The following is a 17,419-nucleotide window of genomic DNA, read 5'->3' on the forward strand; positions in this document are numbered from 1 at the left end:
TTATTATCTAATTAACGATTATTACGTAATTATAAATTAATTAATTGTAATTATTAAAATAGTTAAATAATTAAAGATAAACGTAACTAAATAATTAAATTAAAATTAAATAAAATGTAAAGAGATAAATTACAATTTAATAAGCGATTTGTAATATAATTTTATTGCAAAAAATAAAATTTTCGAGATCTAAATAATTAAACTAAAATTAAATAAAATGTAAAGAGGTAAATTAAAATTTAATAAGCGATTTGTAATATAATTTTATTGCAAAAAATAACATTTTCGAGATCAAATTTCTACTCAAATTGCTTTTGAATTACAAAAAAGAAGCGCCAGAGCCTTCTGATTTAGGGCTCTGGTGCGCTTCGGCTAGAATTATGATTTATCCTAAAAACTAAGAAGTACCGGAGCCAGGCTCCGGTGGGCTCCGGCGCAATTTAAGCTCTGGATACTAGGGATCAAATCGTTTCATGAAAAAAGTTCCGTATAATTTTTATTTAATATTGTAAGATATATTTTAGTTTTATAACAATTATTTTAATTTAGTTCACCTTTCCTGTCTTATCTCGCTTCAACTTACAACTCCCTACCAGAATGAGTTTTTATAATCGCGCTGAAAGCAAATGAGGAAGAGAATAGTATTGAAAGTAAGTTCAACTGACTTCGCGCGCGAGAGAGAGTTAGGATTCCTGAATAGCGAGCGTTTGCCTTTGGGCTACGTCTCTCTAAACTGTTGACACGCTCGGCCGTATTATTACTCGCCTTTTGATAGTTCGCAGGCTAGTTTAAGATTACGGGCCGACTACATTAGAATTGTGTTAGCTTCGACTAAATTTCTTAGTTAGTCATTAGTTAGTTCTCAGTTTTTGAGTTTAAGCCCAAGTGCTGGAACCTCGAAGAAATGAGCCGACTGTTAATCTTATTTTGAGTGAATAAAGGGTAATCAACCCTTGAGTTTACGCTTTTTCTGGCCTTTGAACTAAGCGAGTATATGCTTAATAGTTCTCTAGATTCCTCGACACTTAAATTAACAGAATAAAAGTGAGGAACTCTGTAGTATATTAGAACCATTTTTACCTGAATATAAGTTAAATAATAACATAGATTCAAATCCGTATAACTGATTTGAAACATACCTGATATTTTAATGTAAATGAACTTAACTAATGAAATTTTAAGGGAATTCTTAAATATGAAAGATTTTGTTACTATCAGATTCTAAACAGAAAGGAAACTTCGTCATCGTATGCGTCAAATAGAACGAGGAGATTGAATTTTCTGATATAATATGTCAATGAAATAATATTAGAAATTATAGGAATGAAATGGGAATGAGAATACCTGCTAACTATCCTTGTCTTATTTTTTTAAGTTTCACTAATTATTAAAATTATCTTCATCAGTACGATAGTATTCCTCTGATTTTTAAATAAAATGAAATTTTCAATTTATGATTTGTTATTTTAATTTTAAAGTTATTGATAAAATTGAGTTCTCCCATTTTTATGCAGATTTGTAAAATAATCACAGTAAACGGTAATGACAGATTTAATTCTTTGTCATAGCTGAGAAATAAAAATTTACAATAATCTTTGTTTCTTTTAAATATTACTTATCTAATTGATATCCATATAGTATTATGAAATATGTAAGCCAAAATTTAAAAAAAAAAAATTAACCGAAAAGAATCATTCTCAATGAAAGGAACAAGTAACATTTGATACGATCACATTTTGCAAAATATTAAACTTTTTTGTTATTGGAATATATTTATTTATTTGCTGATTTAAAAATATCATCTTCTTTATTGAAGGAACATACTAATAACTCTGTCAAATATTTCTTAGAAATGTCAGTTTACAACACTGAAAAATATTCAAAAGTGCAGAAAGAGGGTATAAGGTACTTAAGAGATATTTACTATTATGGTTATTATACTATTTATTATTAAAGAGGATATTTATTATTAAAGTTATAAGGTATTATCTCCCATCTTTCTGTATGTTTCTGTATGTCAGCTTTCTGTATGTAAGGTATTTCTCCCGCCTTCTTGGCATGCCTTCGTGGTGCGGTGGTGTGCACGTTGAGCGTGTATCCAGAGGTCCGTGGTTCGATTCCAGGCTAAGGCGTTGCTAATTTTTCATCTTTTCTGCTTCCAAAAAATACCCAATGTCTCTACAGTGACGCCCGAACTAAAAGAGTGTTGCACGATGATTCTCCACACTCAGGATTTGGCGATTGGGTTCCCTAAAAACCTCAGTCTCTGTTTAAAAGGGGGAGTATATAAGGTATTTCTCCTACCTTTCTAGCGTGCCTTCGTGATATAGTGGTTCTGCACGCTGGGAGGGTATTCCAGAGGTCAGTGGTTCGATTCCCGGCGAAGGCGTTGCTAATTTTTCATCTTTCCTGCTTCCAAAAAAATACTTAATGTCTCTACAGTCTTCATAGCGTAATTGGAAGCATACTCGACGCGTATTTGAGTTCGAGTCCTGCCGAGAACATAGCGCATTTTTTCACGTTTCCTGCTTCAGAAAACCTAATACAAGATAATACTCTACAAGACTATAAATATTTAAAGAAATTTTAGATAGCACATAGGGTATCAAATGTTAACGTACACTGAATTTGTGTTGGTAACAAACACTATAAATTAAAATTTAGTATCGAATGCGTTAATGCAGATATAAGGTAATTATCCTTTCTTGTGTTACTGATTAATGAAAAAGTATACTTCTCCAGTCCAGCTTCCTTTGTTAGTTGTTTCTGCTAAATGAAACAAAACAGTGACACGAGCTTATAAAAACCTTTCGTCTCCTTATTATAAAATAGTGAAGGTATTTCACAAAAGAAAAGCTAAGGACATAAGCAGTTTGCATGACTAAAATATTTTCTGTAAAAACGAGATTTCAGGATTATAGCCTAGCTTGTAATTTAATGAGAAATTTCAGAACGCTTTCTTAAACAATATTGGCATAACTACAGCAGAAATTTTATTATGAAATGAACTTTAGCGAATTTTAGATTTTCTAAGATTTCCGAGAACAATATCAGATTTTTTCTAAAATGTTGAATAAATGCATAAATTTTGGATTTTTAACAATTATTTTTATTTTTCTTACAACTGTTAGATTATTTTTTCAGTTTTATGGTTTTTATACAAAATTTCCACAGATATACACTGCAAAATAATCAATCGCATTTCAGAATCCGCATTAAAAGACTACTCTTTGAACTACCCTAACTTTTGCTTTCTACCGTGATAAGCAATAATAGTAAGACATATGTTAGAGTGAATCCCAGGCCGACGAAACGATGTTATGATAGCTTTATGTTAATAGGGAAAATATTTGTTTGCTCTAACCAGTGTAGGTCAATTTTTATTTCAGGAAACGCAGTTTTTCCCATTAAAACTGAAAGATTAATGTTGCTTTGCTTTTCTAGAAGGATGCTATTTCAACAAGGAACTGGTATTTACAAGACAGCAGAAAATTGCAATACAAGCATAAAAGAATGTAGTATGTGACCAAATTGCATATATTTATCATATTTCATTCCTTTGAACTTATTTATGAAAGAACAGATAATTTAAAATTTTTATTATTAAATCTTAATTTTATTAGTTCTTTGATTTGGTTTTTGTGGCTAGGATTTGACTATTTCCTTACTGTTCTAGTAATTATGAGTAAAGAAATAATTGAAACGCAGAAGCTTTCAGAATTTTATTTTACACATATAAACAAACATTTACAACCATACCACTTATGTGGTAATTACTTTACACCACGTATGATATATATATATATGCATATAAAAGAGAAAAATGAGCACTTTCGTACACATATGTATAAATGCAAAGTTGTTTCACATTCACAACATCAAAAACATTTCTCTCGAATTTTGGATGCCAGAATGTTTAGCAATCAAATTTGTTAAACAGCTTTTTTTTACAGTTTTGAATTTTTAATGTAATGGAATGGATGACAAGGAATTTGAAACAATATCTAAATATTTTCTCTTTCCATTCATGTGACTATTATATTACATTCATAAGATTTGATCGGCTACTTTATAAATAAGTCCAACCTCCCCCCTTTCTTGCGAAGTGAAAAGTGCTCTTCTTGAATTATTAATGCGTAAACATTTTTTACATGAATTTTAGAATTAATTTTTTATTTCTATTTTTTTAAAAGAAATGTTAGTCTGTTGGACTCTGATATTCTCTTCACAAGAAAAGACAAGCTATTCATAAGAAGACAATGCAAGGTTTAGTAATTAAAAAAAAAAAAGAAATAGTAGAAATTCACATGAGAACCAGAGCTTACTAACAAATGCAGTTCAACGTAATTTTAACTTCAAGAATACTTTAATTGAATAATTCAACATTTTAAAATTTCCAAAAAAAAAAAAAAAAAAAAAAAAAAAACTGTAAAATTGAAATGCAAACATACGATTAAAGTCATTGATAAGTCATTGTGAAAACAATAGTATGTTTATATAGAAATTTATCTTTCGCTCGAGAGTACAAATTAATCCTAAAAATCATAATTATTTAGTAGTAATTCAGTAAATACACTATTTAACTCACACTTGAAAAAGAAAAAAATGTTAATTTTTATGTAAACCTTAAATGAAATAAACTTTTCTGTTTTATTGCATTTAAATTTTGTAAAGGGAAACAACCGATTTAAAACTACATGATTATGAATATTAGTGTTTTAAGTAATTTTTTCTTAGTAACTAAAGTTTTAAGAAACAATATCTGGCAACCGACTCGGTCTGAGACTGTAAAATAGGTGCTAAAATTTGTGACCGTAGAGAAATTCTTAAAAAGAAAAGACCAACAGGATGCATCTTCTGGTTGAAGCATCATTGCTAAATGTGCCGATAATGCAAAAATTTTTCATAAATCTTTGAACTCACAAAAAGTCACTTCGATTCGAAATTACAACATTGACATTTGATAAACTACAACAGGTAATCACTGAAGTACACCATTAGTGCAAACTCTGAAGAGTAAAAGTCAACCACATTAAAAGTGCTGTTTAATGTTCAATTAGGAAGTAAAAAAATAAGGTGACACATTACAACTGGAGATCATATTACCATAGAACACTTCTAAATATCTTGGTGGCTATTTTCGACACCATACTGGAATTACAATTTCGCAAACGTATCACGTATGTGTTGACAAAGCCAGTGGAACTTGGGATTAGCGTCTTTTTTTATCATAAACTTGTTATCAAGGCCTTACTAGTTACGAGTATAGTTTTACATGACTGATTTGGCTACATGTAATAACTCCTGCTTATATTGTTACTAGACATAATTATCCATGTCTTAAGACGTTCTAAATTACGGCACTGAGAATCTGATAAACATTCAAACATTATTTGTTTTTCTCTGTCATTTTTAATATGCCTGTCAATAGCCTTTGTAATAGCATGAAAACTACACAACCCAAACTCTACTCTCTCTTTTTCTTTTGGTACACATGTTTTCTAGATTAAGTTCAAAAAACTGATGTCTTCAAACGAAAGAATCTAACCGTGGAACGATCTCATAAAACATTTGGCTCCATCTTTTAGTGGAAGATATGTGGTCATTATTCCATCTTGCAGTACTTTGTCATTCAAAGATTAAAGAACAAGATTCAGGCAAACAAGCCAGTTTTCCCACCAGTGCTTGAGAAATAATCCTAATCTGCGAAAGAGCACGAATGCCTGTTAAAGTCTTTGGATTGTTTATTCCAGATTCCAAGAGATGATACTTAGTACAAATAAATAGTAATTTAAAAATTCAAGTAAAATACATAAAATTGTTAATTTTATATAAGCATCTGTTACTGTCTCCAGTAGGCACTAAGGGATCTTATAAAAATGCCTTACAAGATATTTAAAAATTATACTTCATTTTTACCAAACTAAACTGTAACTAGTTCCAAGTATATCTGAAATATTCTGTTACAAATTAATCTTGTCATTTTTAGAGCACTGTGTTTTTAAATTTAATAAAAAAACGTATGCAAATCGTGAGTAGCTCAAAACTCTGTTTAATATAAGAAATCAGAAACGAAATATACTTACTGAAAAGAATAAGAAATGAAAAATTGTATTTATTTTGAATCCACCAAGAAAGTTATTTGCTTTACGAGTTTCACTGCATGGTTAAACACAGCAATCGATTTTGACAAAAAATGCGTACATAAAATGAATCATACAGAGAGCTGAAAATTAGCATAACAGTAAACAAAATTATGAAACACAATATGACAAAACATGGAAGAAGTTTTGCTTCTGTGTTGAACCTATGAAATCATTCTAGGAAATGAAACAAACACTTTTCAAAAAATATTTAGGCACAGAAATAATGACAGTAAAGCGACAAATAGGTAAAATCATTTAAATGACAATAAATAAATAAATAAATAAATGAATAAAAAATAAATAAAGATCATTGAATAACAGAATGTATAAAAATTTTCTTTCAATAAGTTTTATTAGGTTTAAGTCATATTTTAAATTTGTGTATGGAATGAAATATATGATACTTATGAAAGAGTAGAAGATGTATATGCTTCTTTCTTCTAAAAACCTTTAAAAATTTCTTCTTGTATTTCAAAATAAATGTTATGTTGTTTTTGAAATACTATATACTAAAAACATTAATGATCGTCATTTAAAATATAGTCAGAATTTTATAATTTCCTTACATCTTTTGTGTAACAATACATTCAGTTACAGAAAAGCATAAAATTCGTTTCAGTTTCACCAAATATCTATTTGTTTTAATAATGAGAGAACACTATTTAGAATATCTCAACATGTTATTGATTTCACTTTGCAGCATCTTAAAATTCAAGGTAAAACTTTATTGACAGGCAACTATTTTTTACTACTTAAATCGTCACATTGACAGTAATAAACTAGGAAAATTATAACTTAAATATGAAAGAATTTTGTTACAAGTTTTCGAATCAGAAATTTCATAATCGCAAAAGAAGTGTACGAGAAAATTCCTGATGTTCAAATTAGAAAACCTAAAAGAGAAGGTCACATCATTTTACAAAATGTTATTAAAAGAACATGTATTCTATATATTATATTAACGTCTCTAGCACCACAAAATTAAAGTTCATATATTTCCAAAGAGAATGCTTGCCCATACTTTTCATGGATAACAGCACATAAATGAAAAAGCACCTTTATGATTTGAGAAACCTAGTGATACTGCAGAACTTTGTACACGATACAAAAGCTCTAAAAGCTTGAACGGTTACGTGTGGATTGACATTAAAATGGTTACAATGCGCAAAGAAGATCTGCGTAACGGAGAACAGAGGAAAAAGTGAAGTGCAACCAAATTGTTCGAGTGGAAAAGTCCTCTATGAGACATATCATCATATTTATTGTCCCCTTTTCATGATATCTTTGAGCTTAAGTAATCATTGGCTCGCCTTACATAATATCATCAGGCTCGAACAGCTATTAGCTAGTTATTGGCCCACGGTAAGAAGTTACTCCAGAAGAAGCAAAAGTCACCGGTTTTGAATATCTCTTATAATTTACTTGCTTGTTGATTCGCCTATCGGCCTTATGTCAAGAAGCTTTAGAGTGGAGACCTCGAATAATACTAAGTTTTGACTTTTTTCTCCATGTGCATGTCAGTATTCTCCAATAAGTTTTCCTAAAATTCGCATTAGCAAGAGCATAGCAGACGGGATTGATCATACTGTTAAGATAGCACAAATAGTACGAAAAATCCCATAGAATCTGCGGTATGATATCATTGCAACTGACAAACGTCTCCACACTCTTGACCAGTACAAGAACATTATAAGGTGTCCATGTGATGATGAAGGCCAAAAGAATGGCACTTAACGTCCGCGCCGCTTTCCTGTCATGTTTCTTTTCTTGAACTTTGTTGTTCCTTTTCTTTATATTGGGTCGCTGAAGTCTGGCTTGTTTAGCACCCGGCAGTCCAGCTAATCTAGAAGCGTTTAAAACCTCACTGGAACTACAACGCATGAGCCTGTGATCATTCACTGAATGGGCCATCAGAGCGCTTGTACTCAAAGATGACCTCATTGGTGCCGGAGGAGCCGGAACTTCGTCTATCATGGTAACTGTGGGTTGGGGCTCGAAGTTCGGATCGGCTGGATCAGGAAGTCGGATCATGACTGTGTAAATGGTTTCTTTTGCAGCAGCAGCAAGATTCTCTTCTTCCTGGTTTAGAAGGGCCTGAACGTACGCAATCTGCTCAGGGCGCAGTGTGACAGAAGTGGCTCTGGAAGACTGAATCGGCGTTTCGGCCGAACTTGGAGTTGTAGCCCCAGGGCTTGTACTATCATCTTCTCCCCCATCATCGCAATCAACATTACATAAAGTTATAAGGAAATCCTTTACTCGATGAGTACAGTTCTTTTCCTCTTCGTTGATACTGTTGCACACAGTTGGCGCAGGCAGGCAGGTGGTTGCCTGTTCAGTAGACTGCTCATTTTCTGCAATTAACTCCGCCAGATAGTGCTTCCTATTCTCCGTCTCTCGCCAGATTTTGTAGTACAAAACACACATAACAATTACGGGTACATAAAATGCAATCAGTGCCGTAATAACTGTTATGTAAGAATTCGTTTCGAGGAACTGTATGTAACATTTGTTTTCCGGTACAGATCTCTTGCCCTCTATATACGGCCATGCTAGAATCCATGGTGGCCAAGTCAAGAAAGATAGAATCCAAGCACATGCTATCATGATCGCAGCAAGACGACTATTCCTCCGAGCTCGGTATCGAAGAGGATTTGTGACCGAAAAGTAGCGGTCGAAACTAATCATGAGCAAATTGAGAACCGAAGCATTGCTGCACAAATAGTCTAATGCGAGCCAGAGGTCACATACAATAGGTCCAAGTTTCCATCCTTCCAGTAAAGTATAACCTGTGAACAAAGGCATGGAAAATAGACCTATCATAAAGTCAGCAACTGCTAGGCTGAGGAGAAAGTAATTATTAACCGTTTGGAGCCTCCGGTCCATTTTGAAAGACACCATAACTAAAACATTTCCTATGATTGTCGCCAAGCTGAGGAGAGTAGTTATGGTTGCAATTAGAGTTGTCTCAACGACAGTGTAAGATCTAGTAGTTTCATTGTATAGGTTTTCACTGCATCCATCAAAAGTTTCGTTTATGGTAAGAGTCGGCATTGTTTGAGCAATCAGAAAGTAGTTCTCAGCGGAGAAACGAGCTTCGGTCAAGAATTCCAGACAGATCCATTCAAAAAAGGATTCCATGCAAACTTCTTTGCTCACCGATGTTTCACACCAGAAACATTTTCTTGTGCTTTCTTTTACTCTGCAATGAAAGTTTCTTTTAAAGCATGTAACAATTTAATTAATGCTACAAATATACAATAAATCATACAAAAATAGAATTTGAGAAAAAATCACACACATAATAAACACAAGTATTCAGGAACTAAGCTAAAATTATTCAAACTCCTGGCTAATGTATTAAATTCATAAAAGAATTTAACAATGAAAAAAATTGGAGTAATATAAACCTAAGTAAACTTGTTTTCCAATACAAAAATCTTGAAAAGTATGTTACCATAAAATTTTTTAATTAGATTCAGCAAAAGTAAAATTAAATAATATTAACTGATTTCACAATGCTTACATTAGATTATTCGAATATGGCAAAGTATACGAGGGCTATTTGCCTGAGGGAAGGAAAGGCTCCTTAGAGAACTGTTTAAATAAAAGTGGCTAGTGTTCGCTTTAAATTTAAGGAAAATCAACTACGCAGGCAGCCTGTTCACGTGGGTTTGAGTTCAGGTCGAACTATCGGTCTTCAGCGGTCTTAACCACTCGGCCATTGATGAGGAAATTTCAGAATAAACGAGGAAAAGAAAGATTCTAAAATTACAAAAATAAAATGACCTAAAATTTTTCCTTTTTTTCTAAATTAATTTATTTTGCATTTGAGATCCTTTTGGTTTTCATTACTGTATTTATCCTCTTAGGCATCATTTCAACTAACTTTTGGCAAATATTTTGGTTATGCTTCTGCAAACGTTTCTTCAAGTTAGAATTCTAGTCGTGTAATATTAATTCAAAATCCTTCAGACCCTATTAAGTTGACAAGCGAGTTATCCATCTATCTGTGTAAATACGACAGAGTCTTAAGAAGGTTTTTAATAAACCTTTCCGTTAAACTTGAGTTTAAATAGAAGGTACCATCTGTGCATACACAGAAGCGTAAATAGAAGACACCGCTTGTACAATAATTTCTGCGACTTTCAAGTAGTAAAGTAAAATAAAGACGAATTTAAAAATTAAATTCTTTTTGGCTTGCATTTGTGTAATCGGAGACTACACAAATTCGGCCTAACTAAGGCGGCTCAACATCAATGGCGAGATTTAATGTCAGTAAGCAAATGACTGTGAGCAGTATAAAGTAAAGTTGCTAGAGTCATTGCTGAAAAGTCTATCTAAAACATTCAATATGTTCACCTCAAATACCATAAATCTCATTTGCATCTTAATCAAGGCTAATGGAAAGGAGAAATTAGAGTAAAGATTGAAATCATAAAAATTAGATAGTTAACAAAAAATATGTTATAAAATTATGAGGATTTTTTTTCTTGTATGCCATGTGCCTTCGTGGTGTAATTGGAAGCACATCCGGATAGTAGCTGAAAGGTCCAGTATTGGAATCCCGACTAGGCGCTAGCAGAGTTTTCGTATTTTCTGCTACGAAAAACGTAATGACTACAAGTGACGCCCGAATAAAATCGGGGTGATAAATAATTCGTCATTACCTGGATTTGGCGATTGTGTCCCATTTTAAGATGGAGGAGAATATAAGAAAATTTCTGCTTTCTTACCGCGTGCTTTTGTGGTATTATTGGAAGCATGTCTGGCTAGTAATCGAGAGGCATGGGGTTCGAATTTTGGTGTGGACATTTTGATATTTCAAGTTTACAAAATTAGCTTTCCTTAAAAATATTTTATGCAAGGTTTTCTGTATGTATTCTCATGAATTGAACATGGAATTAAAATCTGAAGCACGTTCTGTATATAACCGCATAAATAGGAAAAGTTTTCGTATTTCAAGCATTTCGTTTCAAATTTTAGGTTAAAATTAAATATGACAAATTGGCTGTCTTACTGTCAGTGACTTCTAAGCATTCTCTTTCAAGTTATTTGATTGCCCTAGCAATGTCTTATACTGGCTTAAGATTTCTTGGCTGAATCTCAATATTTCGCTTTTTCATGCTATATGAAATAAAAATGTTAAATTTTCTTTCACTGACAAAAATCTTTCAGATCAATTATGAGCCTTGTTATTAAAGTGATCATGAATTCTGAAAAATTCACAATGCAACTAGATTTTCAATTTATGTTTCTTCAAAATGTCTCTTCAAAAAGTTCGCTGAAAAATCGTGTTACATGCTAGGAGTTTGCAGTAAATAAATCTGGCAATTAGAGGGCGTTTGCATACTTTCAACAGAAGAAATGCATGAAATGACATTATCCGAAACAATGCAGTTCGTATTATAGTGCAAACAGTGTTAAAACATCTTTGAGCCAATTTCAGCATGAACTTATGTATTTTTTTTCTTCCTAATACGAAGTACGATTAAGGGAAACATTTAGGATATGATATTTCAAAGGAAATATTCATTTTGAACGTTCCCGAATCCATTTGGACGATTTTTTGCATGATATCTGTGCCTACGCACAAAATAAAGGACTTATCTTTTCTCCAAACCAGATTGCAAAATGAATTTAAAGTGGATTAAGAAGGGATTTTTTTCGAGACGTCTGTGCGTATACATCTCGCATAACTCAAAAATGATTACCCGTAGAACGCTGAAAGTTTGTCTATATGACTACTGCAACACCTAGTTGTGTACCTTCATTTTTTTATTGCAATCGGCAATAGCATGCGTACGGGTTTGTAATGGATTGACCATACACAGAACCGATAATAGTTTGATAAAATTTATTTTCCCAAAAGAAATATTTTACTGTTTTGGAACATTCCACAAAAGTATTCTTTCAGTTCTTCTCATCATGACAGAGCACAATCAGTAGTTACGACTTATAACTTCTGAGACCGTTAAACAGTAAACAATATAAAATGTTTCAATGCGTAAGCTCGCTCACTGATCTTTCGATCTGAAATAAACTAAATTAATGCTCTCTTCAGTCATATAGTTTTTCCCCGTCCGTTGAGAAATTTTCAGTAGCTTTGATGTCTCGAAATTTCTGTAAGCCACAGACAATAACCATCTGGCGATATTTTTGGTCGACATTTTGACGACTTCTCTCCAGATTTGACGACAAACATTAGTCGCAAAAACCATCAATAGCTTGGCGCTATCTCGTCTTGGCAAGATAGTCATTTACTGGAATGCTGCCCCTGTAACCTTATTTTTCTAGCGCAACTTCGCATTATTAAGGCTTTTCATGTTGCATTATACAAGAGATACAACAATTTGCATATGCTTTCACTAAAATTATTTACATATATACAAAATTCATAACAGTACACACACACACACACATTATATATCCACTCTCTTACCCCGCTTAAAAGTCCTTACCCAGCCTTTATTTTCGCAACCGTTGCTAGTTAAATGCTTCCAATTACAAAAGTGTTTTAAATAACGAAAATGTTTATTTTTCTGGAATATAAAATTAAAAAAAAATTGGCAGTTTACGATATCTAATTTTTGAAGGGGTCTCCCGGTTTCTATGGAAAGTTTTGCACTTAGTTTGACTCCCGTACTACAAAATTTGACCGGGATGTTTTATTTTATGGCAATTTTTGATGTCATTTTCAATTTGAAAAACACAGGGATTTTTTTTTAAGTTAGAATAATCCCAGGAAATAAGTTTAAGTAAAGTGCAGCAAAAAATGTATTTAATTTAATAGACCACGCAAAGAAATCATGTGGTATCACCTCAGATTTTATTTTAGCAAATGGCGATTGTGGAGAGAATCTTCATCTCTTTTGATTCGAAAATTATCAAGACTTTTATTTGCTAGATTTTTCACCTTCTGAGTTTGTTGTTGTGTCTTATAAGGTAGTTCTATGAAACCTCCATTGTCAGACAATTCAAGCCATGCAAACCTAAACGGAAATGTAGACCAAAAACTGGACTAGCATATGAGTGTGCTGGACTAAAAGCGTCTCCAATTTTACGAAGGGTTGTTTCTCTGAAGTTAGAAATTGATTTTCATAAGAGTGCATACACCCTTAAGACGAGGCATTGATATGAATGCACGCTGCGGCAGATACAAGGCAAGGCATTTTGCCAGTACTTCCAGAAATCTCAGGAACGCGGGAGTAACTGTGTGAGTTTTGATGGATGGATGTCACTTCGAAGGTGATTTAATAATATTTTCCCTTTCAAATAGAACTGCGCTAAAAGTTGTTACCGTGAACGTTTGCTAATAAATTTGAAAACTTACTCAAATATATTTTAGCTGCAGGGATTTTTTTCTTTAGCCCTGTTTTAATTGACTGACAGCTGACTTTACAAATCTTGGCTTTAGATTAGTAGTTCTTTTTCTCATCAACTACATTTCCTGAAATAAAAATATTTAACGTTCTAAGTCAAGCATTATAGTCCATAGAACTTATTTTAGTGCATTTGGAAACTATATTTGTTTATTTATTGCTAATTTTGATATTTCACACAACTATAGAATTTATATTCCGATTTTATACACTGCAAAAATGAGCTTTAAATCACTTTCAGTCTCATAAGTCTTTGGTCCCATGATTTCGAAATCATTATAAAAGCTAGAGTTTTGTGGTGTAATTGCTAATTTAATTGTCATTATAATTTTGAAGAATATTTTAAGCTTATAAACTTACACATTTTTATTTCTTAAATGCCAGTTACTTTGATATGATTTTACTGAGTTTGGTTTTTCTGTTTTATTATTTGTTTATGTGGGGCAAATCTTGAAATCAAATTTTGACATACTAAGCCGATTTTTGTGAACATTTTCTCATATACATGCTTGCAATGGCAGTGTAACATCTTACGAAATTAGATATGACACCCTTTCTTTATTCTGAAACTGAGAGATAAACACAGTAGTGTGAGTATCCAATGGAAAGGTTTTGAAGATGAGAAAATGAAACCTTCAATTAGTGTCTCGTTCTCAATAAGCCCACTGTAAGGAAGAAGTCTCGAAAGTGACGAGAAAATCTGGAATCACGATTTTCCGGAAATTTTTATCTTTGTATTTTATGAATTCCTAATTTTCAGAAAAAAATTCTAAGTGAATTCGGGAATTTCAAAGAAATGATTTTTGCACCTCAGATAAATTATGGCAGTTTAAATCTAAAAGTCGTTTTTTTTTTTCTGTTCAAGTGAACTGTATAATATCATCCCATCGCAGTGAATCGGTCATTTAAAATGAAATTTTTAGAAGACTCAAGTTACGACATTTATACTCAATGCTTTTATGTGCTTCTAATTTCTTCGAAAAAGCTAGAATTTTATTAACAGTTATGATGGAGTGTAATATGATCTGTTACTTGTGACGATACTGTTGAAAGTTGGATCGAAAACTTTTTGTATCGAACACTTTTTAATATAAGTGAAAGGGGGTTCCACAGTGAAAGGGGGTTCCACAGTGAAAGGGGGTTCCACAGTGAAAGGGGGTTCCACAGTGAAAGGGGGTTCCACAGTGAAAGGGGGTACTAGTGACACTTCCGTCTGGAAAATATCATAATGGCGCTCATGCTCGTACTCGTTTCTGAATTCGCCTTTGATAGCTGCTAGTCTTAGAGATTTTTTAATTTTTTTTTTGTTTGTTTTTTGTGGATGTAAGTGAATAAAAGTAATTTAATACGTATCTGGGGCGTGCCACCGAAATATTTTTCGCGTGATACCTAGCTTACCATTTAATCACCTAACGATCTAGACTAGCGTGCCACGTAGCTAAGTACGCATGCCGTAGGTTTGCCATCCCTGAGCTAGACTAAAGATGCCGCGAATATCGCGCAAAGCGCGCCGTTTCTGCTTAGTAACCAATAATACCATTTAAAATATATTCACATAGGCTTCTTTTCTTACAGTGCATTTCTGAGAGAGTGGTTTGAATTTAAAAAATGGCGTAGGAGAATAAAACTAAATGAAATGTTCTGATGACTCGAGACTAATGATTTATTGAAAACGATTAGGAAAGGAATGAAAATCGAAAATTGTAAAAATAAAATTATCATCGGGACTCGGTCTTGGAACCTTAAGATTCACATACCGATGAGCTAACTCCCATGTTGACTGGGTTTCATTTATCACCACAACAAACTGATTCTGTGTCCTTCAACGGAATAAGTCATTTTTTTTTCTGAATGACGTAGTATTTATAATATTCCTATAGTACTAGTAGATGTTGATCAGATTGCCAGAAATTGTAAAGCAGTTTCATCTGTAACAACCAAAAGAATCATTTTATAGGAATTGCTCCGAAAATCAAATTTGATGAAAAATTGCGGCTAAGAGCAGGAAAGGAAATTTTCGTGCAGGTTACCGATCTCAGGTGTCGGATAATCACTTCATTGCAGGGGAGGATATTGAGGAAATGAAATCATCTTCTGTATTGTTGGAGATACATCTAGTTCTTGTTTTCTTTAAGAAATTTCAGCCTTCTTTTGAAATTAGGCAAAATTCTTTTGAAATTACATGGCTGACATTGAAATTACAGCAGTAATAAATAGCTGTCATTTAAGCAGTTCGTATGAGAATATCTTAAGACTGTTTGGATACACTTCAGGTATCTGGCTTCGCTAAGATAGTAACGTTGGATGCGGCCAAATCTTTGGTATCTGAAACAGATATTAATTTTTTCCCTGGTTTATAATATTAACTTTTAGTCGGAACAAGAGTTTAATGTTGTACAGTTTTAAGTCATTATCGTTTTGGGGAGATTCTGCTAAGATCTTAGGATACTTCACACAGTTCTGTTTTTTTTTTTTTTTCCCTTGAAACGAGGAACTTTGGTCACAGAAACTTCCAGACATAAGTGTTCATCTTTAACTTCGGCTGCCTTTTACGAAATATTCTGAGAAATTCTGTAGAGGCTGAATTGTATATCTCCTTTACATAGGAAATCAACAGCCGAATACCACAAGGAAGCAAACCTGAAGGAAATAATAATATTTTCTTTAGTAAGTATGTATACCTTCGTAATTATGTATTGAATATCTTCAAAGTAAATCCATTGCGAGTTTCTTGATGCCACTGTCTCGGGGTCAGAAAATAATAGGTAGGCATTCAGTCGGCATGTTTTTCAAGTGTAATTATACTATAATGTAGCTTTTAATAATTCCGTTGCTCAGGGAGCAATAGTTGTTGTTCTATTCGAGGTAGTCGTTTTGTTTAGGGCATATGAAAAGTTTAACAGATTTATTTTGCTTAATCAATATCCTCATCTGGCTCTTGACTTGAGCATCATATTTAGTTCCGGAAGAGGTAAGATGGCAGTCCATTTCAGATTCTTGCTTTCTCTTCAGAATACTGTTTCAGTTGAAAATCACATTTTCCGAGAGTTTCCCATGCAAATCTGCACTTCTTCATTAGGCTCTTTTTATCCAGAGGTTCGTCTTCAGAAACAATTTTAGAAAGTAAATCTTTACTCATTATCTTACTTCGCGACTCGCAACCTTAACTCGCGACTCATTCTCAGTATGAGAGGGAGGATTTGATCATGTAAAAAGTTTGTACAGGACTAGTTTCTGAGATTATGACCGACAAGAACAAGGAAAGCGGTGTGTTGATTTATTGTGAATTTTTAAGTCGTGTAACAATTGAACATAAATTTTCTGACTTCTCTGTATTCCTAATTTTCTGACTTCTCTGTATTCCTAAGACTTTAAATTTCCTTACCGACCACCGTTTTCACAGTAACTGAATTTAGTTAAACGCAATTATTATTGGAGGCTTAAAATATATATAGTTAATTTTATCCACTTGTTTTTAGTTAGCTGCTTATATTTATAAGAGAAAGAAAATTTATGTCCTGCGTTACTAACCGGGACATCGGTTCTAGCGAAACTGTTTTGGCTATGAAACTTTTAGTGGAAGGAAAGGAGAAGTTCGTTTTTCGAAAAAAATTCTCCTAGCCTCACGCAGTGTTGAGATATGATAATTTCATTATCCACGCTATAGTCACAGAACAACACTTAAGAAAAGTGGGAAAGCCTTATAAATGTATGGAAACAGGAGACAGAATGAATATGCACGTGAATGAACGATCTTTCATTATTAGATGGAGAAAACCACACACAGCCTCTATCGCCCAACATTAAAACTTAAATCACCCACTAGTGGGTGGTAGAGGCAAAGAATCTCTAAGATTCTTTGCTAGAGGGGTGCTACTTTGGTAGACGGTT

At 33.0% G+C, this 17,419-nt stretch overlaps 1 protein-coding gene across 1 annotated transcript in view; it reads right to left on the reverse strand.

The window, feature by feature from the left end:
• Window positions 1-3,707: 3,707 nt before the first annotated feature.
• LOC118203908 (muscarinic acetylcholine receptor M1-like) overlaps window positions 3,708-17,419 on the reverse strand; it is a 44,723-nt gene continuing 31,011 nt past the window's right edge. The window contains exon 2 of the mRNA XM_085811022.1: window positions 3,708-9,348. Within this exon, the coding sequence (XP_085667148.1) occupies window positions 7,599-9,287 (1,689 nt within the window). The 5' untranslated portion in view covers window positions 9,288-9,348 and the 3' untranslated portion in view covers window positions 3,708-7,598. The remainder of the gene's footprint in view (window positions 9,349-17,419) is intronic.

The sequence above is a fragment of the Stegodyphus dumicola genome, chromosome 2, assembly GCF_044657685.1.
Source record: "Stegodyphus dumicola isolate Sdum_Otavi_A_Nest chromosome 2, ASM4465768v1".
Taxonomy (NCBI): domain Eukaryota; kingdom Metazoa; phylum Arthropoda; class Arachnida; order Araneae; family Eresidae; genus Stegodyphus; species Stegodyphus dumicola.